Source organism: Astyanax mexicanus, chromosome 1 (assembly GCF_023375975.1).
Source record: "Astyanax mexicanus isolate ESR-SI-001 chromosome 1, AstMex3_surface, whole genome shotgun sequence".
In the NCBI taxonomy this organism is placed as follows: Eukaryota; Metazoa; Chordata; class Actinopteri; order Characiformes; family Acestrorhamphidae; genus Astyanax; species Astyanax mexicanus.
The window spans coordinates 45,546,779-45,558,247 of NC_064408.1; the positions used below are offsets into that span (position 1 = coordinate 45,546,779).

Genomic DNA, 11,469 nt, shown 5'->3' on the forward strand with positions numbered 1-11,469 from the left:
CCGGCAAACGCTGTCAAACATAGCTTAGCCTAGCTATGTTAGCAAAAGCTATCTCACTTCGCTGATTTGTATCTGTTAGAATGGAGACTTTAGCGTTTAAATGTATTGAGTGTAATGAAGACGCAGTTGAACTCCACAGGGACTACAGAAACGGGATACTGAAGATAACGATATGTGTGAGTAATGTGTGTTAACCATACTGCTAACCTGAGTAGCCAGCTAGCTAACTAACCCAAATGTAACCTAGTCACTGCAGAAGGAGCCTACAGTTGCAACTTAGCTAATGCTAGCTAACCTATCTAGTCTAACAAATACACTGTATTCGTGGAGTGCACACGTATAGTGTATTTAAACACGTGTTTTGAGCGTGTTATGATTGTAGGTGCAGGACACACTTTTTTGAGTATTGGTCGTTGTCAGTCACGTGTGTTTACTTTGTGTAATGTTATCACAGTTCTATGTTGGCGAGGATGCTAGTGACTACAGTACTTTCAATTAATTATCATATTTTTACACGACCTGACTACAACTAGCTAAAATGCGACATTCAGCCTCATAACGTTACCTGGATATTACCAAAATTATCTTATTTACAGCACGAGTGTTTACACCGATGAACACTTCTGAAACCAGACTTTAAAACCCACAGTCTTTTATTTCACAACTACAGGACTACTGCTACGTCTTTCAACTTAAGCTGAAGCACCAAAATACATTCCAAATGTTCTAACAACAGTAAAGCTGCATGTAATGAAGGAACTTTGTGTTTATATCAATGCAGACTTGCAGGTTTGACTGTAAAAGACTGACATTCTGTATTAAATCTTTTTCTTTTTAGAAATCCTGTGCAAAGCCAGTGGACAAGTACATAGAATATGATCCCGTCATTATTTTAATAGATGCCATATTATGCAAGATCCAGGCTTTCAGGCACATTCTATTCAACACAGATATAAAGGTAAGTATGTTCTTTGTCAAAATTATATGTTTCTTTAATTGTATTTTTATTGGTTCCATTTCAAATTTTTGTTAATTATTTGCTATTTACTCTCATTTTTTGTCTTTGTCCAGATACACTGGAAGTTGTGCATCTTCTGCTTGTTGTGTGAAGCATATCTGAGGTGGTCCCAGCTCCAGGGTTCAGAAGTAACCAGTGATCCTGCTGATATTATCAGATACACAAAAGAATGGGACTTCTATGGGATGTTTGCTCTGGCTGCTCTTGGTAACCACACATTGCAATTGTGTATGAAAAGCAAAAAAGATAAACTGCCAGATTTGTGTTATTTGAGTCAGTGATGACTTGTTTTAAGGATATTATACACACAGCATTATCTGAACTGCAATTAATGCACAATAAATTATATTAACTGCTGAAGAGAGACAATGCTCTGAGGACTGTTATTCCATCATTTTGGAGATTCATTTGTCATATGAGGCACTCTTTTCATTTTTTGAAAAGGGATAGTGTTATGATTCTGTAGACATATCCTTTTTTTTGTTAGGTTTGCACTGGTGGCTACATGTTAAGAGATCTAAAGGCCACAATTCATCAAACACTCTCCTCAAAGCTAACTAGATGTTAAGGAGGAAATCCCACTGATTTTTATTTTATTTAAAAAGTTATGTCACTGAGAGTGAATAAATGATTTGTTGTAAAGTCAAACTTAAAACTTGGATTTCTCATATTTTACAGTGGTGTTGATAGGAAACAATATAGATATTTTACTATTCAAAATAAGAGATGAAGACAGTTATCTTAATAATTGTGAATTGGTGTGTTTGTTTGTTTGTTTGTTTTAGAGTTGGCCGTGTACTGTGTAGGTGTGTTTGCGGTGTTGTGGCCGGTGCAGTGGTTGTACGGGTCCTCTGTGGAAGTGATTCCACTGCTGAAGGCTCTACTGCTCTCCTGCTATGGAAAAGTGCTGCTGATTCCTGCGGTAATCTGGGAACATGACTACTCTCCCCTCTGCTTCAGACTCATCAGACTGTTCGTCCTCACCTCAAATACACAGGCCATACGGGGTAAACCTACACACAACCACACACAGATTAAACAAAGGACATGTACACAGTGGAAGAACACTAATCCAAACTGCAGGACAAACATGTACAAGCTGGTACATATATTTCTAGCACACAGGGTGTTTAAGGTAGGCACAGACCATGGCAGATTCACTATTGATTGCAAACAAAATATTTTCAGAATGTAAGCCTAAATACGAATTATTGTTTATTAAAAATATTCTATTGGGCAGAATTGATTTAAGGCCTTACCCTAAATTATATAATTACATAACTCAGTACCTAGTCTCTGAGGTAAATCATAGTCTATCACTGTGACATGATGCTGGCAGGGAGCAGGCTAAATGCTTTTACTTCTTTTTGAACTACTGCCAGTTCTGTTGCATCATCTAACATGCAGCCACATTGTGATTGGGGAGATGGATGGCTATTCTACCAACCAAGCGAAAGTGAGGCCAGTAATTAACTCTGGGACTCTCAGCTGTGGCCCACTGGCAATTAAACTTGACCCAATCATCAGGGCCATCAAGGCTAATCACTTAGACCGATGTGCCACTTGGGAGCCAAGAAAATGCACATTTATTTTACAGATTACATTACATAAATATGTATAAAAAATCAACAATATTTGAGAATTGGTATATATATATATTTTTTTTTTTTAATCTTATTTTGGGCTATATCTATCGCCTATATCTTTGCCAGTGAAAAACATCTCTAAAACAGCAACTTTACAAGAGAAAGAAAATAGCTTTGTAACTTTAAACAGAACTCAATGTAAAAACAGTTTTTCTCAAGTAATTTTAAAGACTGTCTATTGGTCAAGTCATCATGAAATTTCAAATGATGTATTAAACTAAAAATCAACAAAAATAGAGATACATTTATTAAGTTTCATTGGACAGCGGTGCTTTTCAGAAAGTGTTAGGAGCTACTTGGAGCTACCCCTAAAAAGATCAATCTGGATGTATTTTTGAACAAGCTTGGAACATTACTGGAATTGAAAAGCACCTTATAGTTTAATTATTTTTGATTACAAAATTTGCTCAGACTTCACACTATCATATAGTTCTCAGTTTTCTTTCCCCCTTCTCCAAAGTTCTCCATAGTTCAGTGTAAGCTCACTGAACTATTCCTTAAGATTTTACCTGAAGGAAAAATGCTACACAATGCTGCTTTAGTTAAATGATTACAGTTTGTATGCTACTGAATGTGCCTCTGAATCACATATACTCTACAAAAAGGGCAGTCAAAGGTAATGACCTCCATTAATTTCTAGTAGACTTTGTAGTTTGCCACTGCCATTTGTTTTAATAGTTTATTGATTGATTTCTCATTTCAAAAGCTGCAACCACAGATGGCGCCAGTGAGCTTATATCTTTCTTCCTTTTTCTGTGTTCAAGTGAGAATGATATCTCTCATTCAAAAATATTTTCTACTACACAGAAATTGTACTTGAATCAGTTTTCTTTTAATTAAAGTCTTAATATGCCCAAATGTCTTTGGAGATTGTTCTAATGATTGTGTTCAGCTAATTTACTTTGCATCTGTTGCTGACAAAGATGTTCAAATACATACTTTCACACAGATTGTCTACTCCCTTGTAGACAAGTACTGCCAATAGAATAGGACTCTCTTGGCTGGGGGGTCTTAAATGTCCTCAGAATGGAGATGTTTTAACTGTGTTCTCTGGAATTATGGTGCTTCACTGATACTTTTGGTATACACTTGGCGTTGAGGGTGAGGTCCGGTAATGTTCTTCCAATATCCTTACCTCGTTAATGCTCCACAATCTTGGAGAAAGACTTCTCTGGACAGTACATACTGTTACTCAAACAAAAGAAGGAGAACACCTTTGAAATGTAATTGAATGAGCTTATATATATATATATCTGTATAGTGTCTCTTTATTTACTGAACAATATACTTGTTTTTAGCTTAATCTGCACAATTTTAACACTTGTTTTAATGAACTACATGCTTCATGGTATGGTAATCCGTAACAATTTACCTTGTTCTAAGGATGTTTCCAATCCTTGTGCATTTAAATAACTGTCATGAACATGTTCTGCATTCTGTTCATGAAAATCTCATGCTGCAGTGAAGACGTGAGTCCCTGTTAGGAGTGTAATTCTAAACATCTCTGTGATCTCCTTTCTCTTGTTTTCCAGTGATTCTGAACTGCAGACGAAGATTGTCCATCATTGCTGTATTTGGAGGGCTGCTATTAGAGACATATGTGTCAAACGGTTTACAAAAACTGCAGCTAAACTCGCACGACTACCTGCCGGACCTGTACACCTGAACCAGTCACACCACAGGGACTATATAATATACAGGTGTCAGCTAAGGGAAGACTAGCAGTCTGCAGTATTTTGCCCAATAAGACATGTCTGCCTTTAGGTTTATTTATTTATCTGTATCCTTTATGATAACAGGACCATTTTCTGGACTCCACACTTACTGTACATAAGAACATACTGCATGTCTGAAGAATAACTTTACAAACTACAACATTTTAACGGTCTCATTTTTTTTTTCTTTTAGGAGAAGGGACTTTTTTTTTGTTTACTTTAATGTTTAAGATGTTGAAGAATTTAATCCAAGTAATCCAGGACAATTTCTGTAGATGTTTATAAAAGTAATAATCTTGTTTTTCCAAGATTCCCATAAAACTAACTGTATTGGGCAGATAGATCTCACAGGAAATTAAGAAAACGAAGAAAGAAAAAATTAATGAAAGAAGTTTTAACAAATTCTATTTGACATTGCACTTTACATGTCCTGGCATTTAACTAATTGTTTTTTTTTTTAATAATATAACGATGCAAAAACTATATTTTGTCCAGGACTGATATATTGTATTTTTTTTTTACTGAATTCAGAAAAGCAAATCAAACAACTAAAAACCATAAATAATCAAATTATATATGTATAAAAACAATTTCAGTTTAGTCAGCAAGAGTCTTATGCATACTGTAATAGATACTTAAATGTAGATTTAATATTTTATATTAAGTAAAGCTGTGTTTTCTATTTAGTCAGTAATTGTCAGTTACTGTGATAAACAACACTGACAAACATAGTTTAATTCTGTATCTCCTTATTCAACCTCACCTTGACAACAAATGGGTCTTTTAAAGAAGTTATCAAATTGGTTCAGAATGATTTTGTATGGTAATAAAGTCAACATGTTTATCTTTTTGCAAGACTGAGTGCAATTGGGCAAAACTGGACCCCTGTTTTAAATAGGTGTCCAAACACAAATGTTTAAAACTTTGTACGCAGCAAAATATTTATAAATGTAAACAGTCTCTCAAGATGATAATACCTATAAATGCAGTACAATAAAAAATAAACGGCATGTCAAATGTGCAAATATGAAAGAACATCAGTACTTGCATAAAACACCATATGTTTTCCCTTAATAATAAACATTCACATATAAACATTCTCTTTATATAACTATACTTAAGTGTGTTGCATAAAAGGGGAAAATGGTAATGGATTTACTGCGGTCTGTATGTTGGAACCTGTACAATATGTATACTATATGTAAAAAGAAGCAGTAAGAAGTGTAGGGAGACATTTAAGATTTCACTCCAGTGGCAGAAAAGGGCTGTGGAACATAAATTAGTTTTGTTAGCTGAGTGCTAACAAAAGACTTGAAAGGTTATGCAAGGCAATGCTGTGCTATGCTATGTGCTGTGTTGTAAACCAGCTCATAGATTCCACCATGTAAAGCAAAGGTTTTATTCTGTGGGAAAATAACAGGGTTTTAAAAGTAATTCTGTAAAAGTAGCATACGTAATACATATACCTCAACATACATAGAGATCTTAAAACCCTCAATAAACAAGGTTTTAGGTCCCTTCTAAACCGCTGGAATGCTTATACCCATTATAAAATCATTGTTATGCGAAGCTTCTTGTGCTGTATTGCTTTATTATTTCATTAAAAAACAGCTTTTCTCTACATTGTATGGAGCTCCTGAAAGGAAAGTACATGTATTTTTTATGTAAAAAGTGGTGAGCACCAGATAGTAAGTGTGGTGAGCACCAGACACTAAGGAGTGTGCACCACATATTAAGTGGTAAGCACCAGATAATGGTAGCTAGCAAGCTATAGTTTAAACTGGTAGATGTTTCACAGTGAAATAAAGTTGCTAGCTAGCTAGGTTAGCTAACGTTAACTACTTTATTTCAGTGGGAAATATTTTAGCTACTTACCTAAAAGAAGCTAAAAGCCCAAAGCTAACGATAGCCAGCTAACTCTTATCAGACGTGCACAAGGCAGGAGGTATCATTTCGTAGAAAAAGCACACACCCAGTGGCTACTTTCATCTAAGCCTTCCATATATTGTACAGTTAGCAATGTAAGCCTTTTAAGCTAAGCTAACTTAGCTAGCACTAGGTTAGCTAGCTAGATATTTGCAAAAGCAGCCTACATTAGATCACAATTGGCAGCTAAATAAATATGATTTTGATAACTGGATGGAGGATTGTAGCAGTAGCAGTATGTGAAGTCATGAACAGACCAGTGAATATACTATCTGGTGCTCACCACTTCGTAAGTGGTGCTTACCAATTTTTACATAAAAAATACACCATGTCCCTTAAGGGGCTCCGTAACTTTGTGTGAACATGTCGTATCTCATATAACTAGACCAAGAATAGACCAAAACGATTTATTTTTACGTGCATTAAAGTTTTTTTTTCTTCTATTTCAATGAGGTTTAGTATAAAGAATCCACTCTTAGCTTGCATGAGTGTGTTGAAACACTTACGTAATTTTGTTCCAGGCAGGAGGGAGAAAAACAGTGCCAGCTTGCCGCATTACATATGTCGATGAAGGAAGAGAGCAGGATCCTGTTCGTGTTTACAGAGTTTTCTGAGGGGCTGCTGCACATTCCTGAGGTCATTTGTCAAATTCTTGCCAATTAGCTTCAGTGAGCTGCAGACATTTAGCCAAACACACTGCAGATGTTGGCCTGTGCCGACTGCACACACTTGTATTTAGTGACCTCTGCCATGCTTGGCAATCCAACTGTGATGAGTAGCACAGTTGAATGCGTACGAATTTAAACGTATTTACGTTTTCAAAGTATTTAATTTACAAATCCGTGTGCAGTAGTTGGCTATGTAGACACAGAGTCAATTTACTTTTAGACTACATTGCTCATTTCTTTGTGTGAGTGTGTTTGTATGAGGGGGTCCTCTGTTCTAAACCCTTTCCCCCCTGCTGGCTGAGCTTAATCTGTGTCTGGAAATACTTGGAGCTCATTGACTCGTTTTGAGGGTTACTGTTCTGGTTATCCATCCAACATTGTTTTGCAGATCCTCATTCAGGAATTGTACACGTACACCAGAATTTGCCTAAGGACACACTTAAGAGATACACTTTAAAGAAGAATGAACAAGATCACTGAAGAAATCACTGACCCCGGATGCAGGTGTGCTTTTAGTCTAGAACAGGTTATGCTAGGGGGATGTTGCTAGCATCACCTAACACTGGACTAAATGTGAATGTGTGAAAGGGCTACAGTAGACCAATTCCCAAATACTGGATAGAGTTTTCTGCCCCAGATGTAAAGATCATGTGGGTTACCAGACTGACACCCAGTGGCAAGTGACAACGAGTCTTACTCTGATTAGTGAATCTATATGTTTCAGTGTCCAAAATGCCCATTTCTACTATGCTAGTGGTGGTGGTAAATTACCCAGCTATGGTTAGTGTTGTAGAAAAGAAAATGAAAGGTGGGTCAACACCCACCTCTCGTCCGGGGTACAACTCCCCTACGTGTTCGTTTGATAGAGAGAGTCGTAGACAGGTGGAGTGAAGTTGAAAGCAAACCAAGTATTTATTACAAAGTACTGGATCCAGGAGAACATACAAAAAACGGTTATTAGCCGTCCCAGCATAAGTTCTGACCCCCCTCTGATCTGACTCCATGTTTATACCCCAAATGACGTGAAACGTGCTGATGAGGCGTTGCTAAAATCATCTCATGTTAGTATGCATAATTTCACGTGTTAGTGCTCAAGTTTCACAGGTCTGACCGGACCACTAGTGTTTGGCCTTGATTGTGTCCAGACTGACAGTGTGGTATTGTTTCAAGAATTGACTGGGTCCAGTCAGACAGTGTGATATTGTTTCAGTAATTAGACAGTGCCGCCCTCCCTATGTGCACGCGTCCTCCTCCTGCTTTGGTAGGTGAAGAGCTTTGCACGCACAGAGAGAAAGGCCGCACTGTTCGTCCCGAAGTCTCCTTTGTATCAATTTAGTTCATACAGAGTGCACTAGCTGATGATTGATGGCCGTTAGTCAGAGACATGCAGTGAACGAAATGCTTCAAGCATGAGCTACACAAGTCACACAATAGATTTCATATGTTATATGCTAATGTGTTAGTAGCGCGTGGTTAGACCGCCATACAATAGATCCTATGTGTTAGTAAACGCCTTATGTATCATGTGGGTTAATTTGTCATAATAAAGTCTGTGTTAGTCACATGCCTGATCAAACAATGTTTTACTATATATGTAAAGAATATATTGTGATTATTGGTTAATCTTCTATATAAATGCGTGTAAAATACACTGTGAGTAAAAATGATCAAATATAATGTGAGTATTGGTTAATGCATATAAAATACAAGGTTTCACACAATGATTATGTAATTATAGATACTAAGTTAAGTAATCATAATTGAAAGATATTTGTCAATACACTCAAGGTAAAATAAACAGTTACTCCTCATTAGCCACATTACTGAAGCTCAGTGATTACCTGTTCAGCAGAAAAGTAGCCAGCTTACCCATTTCCATGGCTGCAAGACAATGTTAGTGTGCTGTTGTCTATACCTAGTAACCTGGGGATACATCCTGATCATGTTATTACAAGAAATATAATCCTTAATGGTCCTTTAAACTGTATCTAAAACTGTGCCCTTTTCACTATGTAGTGCAATACTTTGGAAATCTGACATTTTGTAGTGGTGTCAGAAATGTCCAAATTTTCAGTACAATACCATAATGCACTGTTTAGTGTACAATGGACATGGAATATCCAGAATTAATTGTGTTGTTTTAAAGTATTTGAGAAAGACAGATGTTCCAATTGTTTGCTGCACAGCAATGACATAACTTACACATAACTCTTACACATAAGAAGGTGTCTGAAATCATTCTCAAGCCTTAAATTATGTTCAGTATAAAAATGCTATAAAGAGCAATCTGAATTTTGACATGTATAATGAATAGGGCACAGTTTTAAACACAATTTTTAGACGGCCAACAATCTTATCTTTATAAATACACACCCGAAACAAACATCTTCCAAAGACTTGCATGTTCTTGGGAACAATATTTTTTGATAAGTTATAATACAAGAACAAGGGAATAGTTGTGCTATACAGTGTGTTATGTAATGCTCAGCTTTCTCAGTTTTTCTCTGGTCATTAGCAGTAGTATAGTCTGTATGTTGACAAGACATCATCAAAAACATGGTTTCTGAGTAAATCTCTGTCTAAAGGCCTAAACAAAGGAAATGGAGCGGGAAAATTAAGAGTCAGGCTAAAACTAGGCTAAATATAAGGATTATACACAGCACAGACCTTTGCTGTGCAGACACAAGCTGTGGGAATATTTACTGCGACTTGTTAAAAAGAACAAAGCTAGTTATGATAGCTAATAGCATTAGCACTGATGATATAGCCAATGCAAAATTCCAGGCTATATAAAAAAAAGAGTTTGGTTGGTCATCTCATCCCAAATTCTCAAATTCATCGCATAAATATTATACCACTTTACCCAATGGAGTCAGTGGGTGTCAATGTTATATTTTGCTGCTCCAAAGAGTCTATTGGCAGTACTTCTTTACAGCGACTACAGAAGTTGTGCATTCAAAGAGCACTTACTCTCTTAACACCTCTAACAAACTAAAACTACTTCTAACTTCATTTCCTTCTTCCCCTCCTTCAATCCTCTATTCCATTATTTCCCTTTGACCTCCTTTAGGCCCTATATAAAAATGTTTTTTACCTTTAACTTCTATTACTTTTGTACTTCACTATTGTAAGTCGCTTTGGACAAAAGCGTCTGCCAAATGTAATGTAAAAGTTTAGACCCTGGGTCCATTACGGTGGACAATGTCTTCTTGTAATGTTTCTTGTTTATTTAATCTTTCTCTGTATTTCTGCGAGGTTTTGTTGTATATAACAATAATTTAGACCTGTTGTCCATCAAAATAGACCATGAACAAGCCAATGAAAAAGTTTTCAAGGCATTGAAATAGTAGCTTAGCCCTGCCCACTGCACTGGAAAAACACAACTCTGACAATAGGACATAGTAGCACCAGAGACAAATTGCAAGCTCAATTTTACTAATTTCATTTGGTATAGAACCTTTTTTTATCATGTTTAGGAATCGTTTGTTAAATAAAAAGGACAGTATCAAATATAAAATGTTAAACACAGGCTTCCAATGCAATTGACATTTAAAAAGGCAATTAAATATTTTCATAAATTTGATTTATTTTTAGATTTTACCATCACTACAACATAAATCTAGTCTGAAAGGGTTAATCCATTGTGCAAAGTGCCCCATAGTGTACCTGCTCATAGGCTACTGTTTATTAAAATAACTGTGTGAAATCTATTTTTTGGGGGTACATTTCACTTCAAAGCCCCCAGCAGACAATAAATGTTCAGTGTTAAATGTCATTTTTACTCTAAATCACTTTCCAAACTGCAGACATTTCACATCAAAATGTGAAAGTACTCAATAATTGTTAATACACTTTACATATATGTATTTAATTCCACTTTTAAATGTCGAATGTTTCTTAATTATTGCCAAAATCAATAGCAAGAAAATATTATTAAATACAACTGCAAAACTGAATACTACATGTTTGTGTCTAGGGCTTGCCTCAAATAAGACACCACAGGACTTGCACAAGTTAAGACAGGCTCTTGACATAGCTTCATTCCACAGGCCATTCCCAGGTATTTAGCACAGCTTCCTGACGCTGTGCCTGCTCCAGAAAACTGCAGGCATTCTGTCTACATCCCAAATGGCTCCAGTTCTTATTGTCTCAGCAGCATGTGAGTACAAATTGAGAATAAAATGAATTTACCCAGTAAACACAAGCAACAGTTTTCTTTCTAAGGAGAGGCATGCCGGGCCTGACGCCCCTGATTTATCTAATATATATTTTTATTTAGGTTTATAGATGTGACAGATGGTCGGAGAGATAAATGTTCTAATGAACAGACAGACAGAAGTAGCAGTTGGGGTTAGAAGTTTATGATCACTCTTTGTTGAATTTTTTTGTTAATTGTTATTTTTTTTCTAGGTGGAATAAGTACAAAGCAAAGCAGATCTAATATTTGGTTTTAGACATGCATCTTTTCTAGTAACCATCAGTAACCGTCTGCGAAA

The 11,469-nt window shown here is 36.2% G+C and overlaps 1 protein-coding gene across 1 annotated transcript; it reads left to right on the plus strand.

The window, feature by feature from the left end:
* Window positions 1–27: 27 nt before the first annotated feature.
* Window positions 28–5,476, plus strand: arv1 (ARV1 homolog, fatty acid homeostasis modulator). Its single transcript, XM_007229964.4, has 5 exons — window positions 28–176; window positions 839–958; window positions 1,072–1,225; window positions 1,804–2,025; window positions 4,197–5,476. The coding sequence occupies exons 1-5, from the start codon at window positions 81–83 to the stop codon at window positions 4,328–4,330; spliced, it is 726 nt and encodes a 241-aa protein (XP_007230026.1). The 5' UTR covers window positions 28–80; the 3' UTR covers window positions 4,331–5,476.
* Window positions 5,477–11,469: the final 5,993 nt, after the last annotated feature.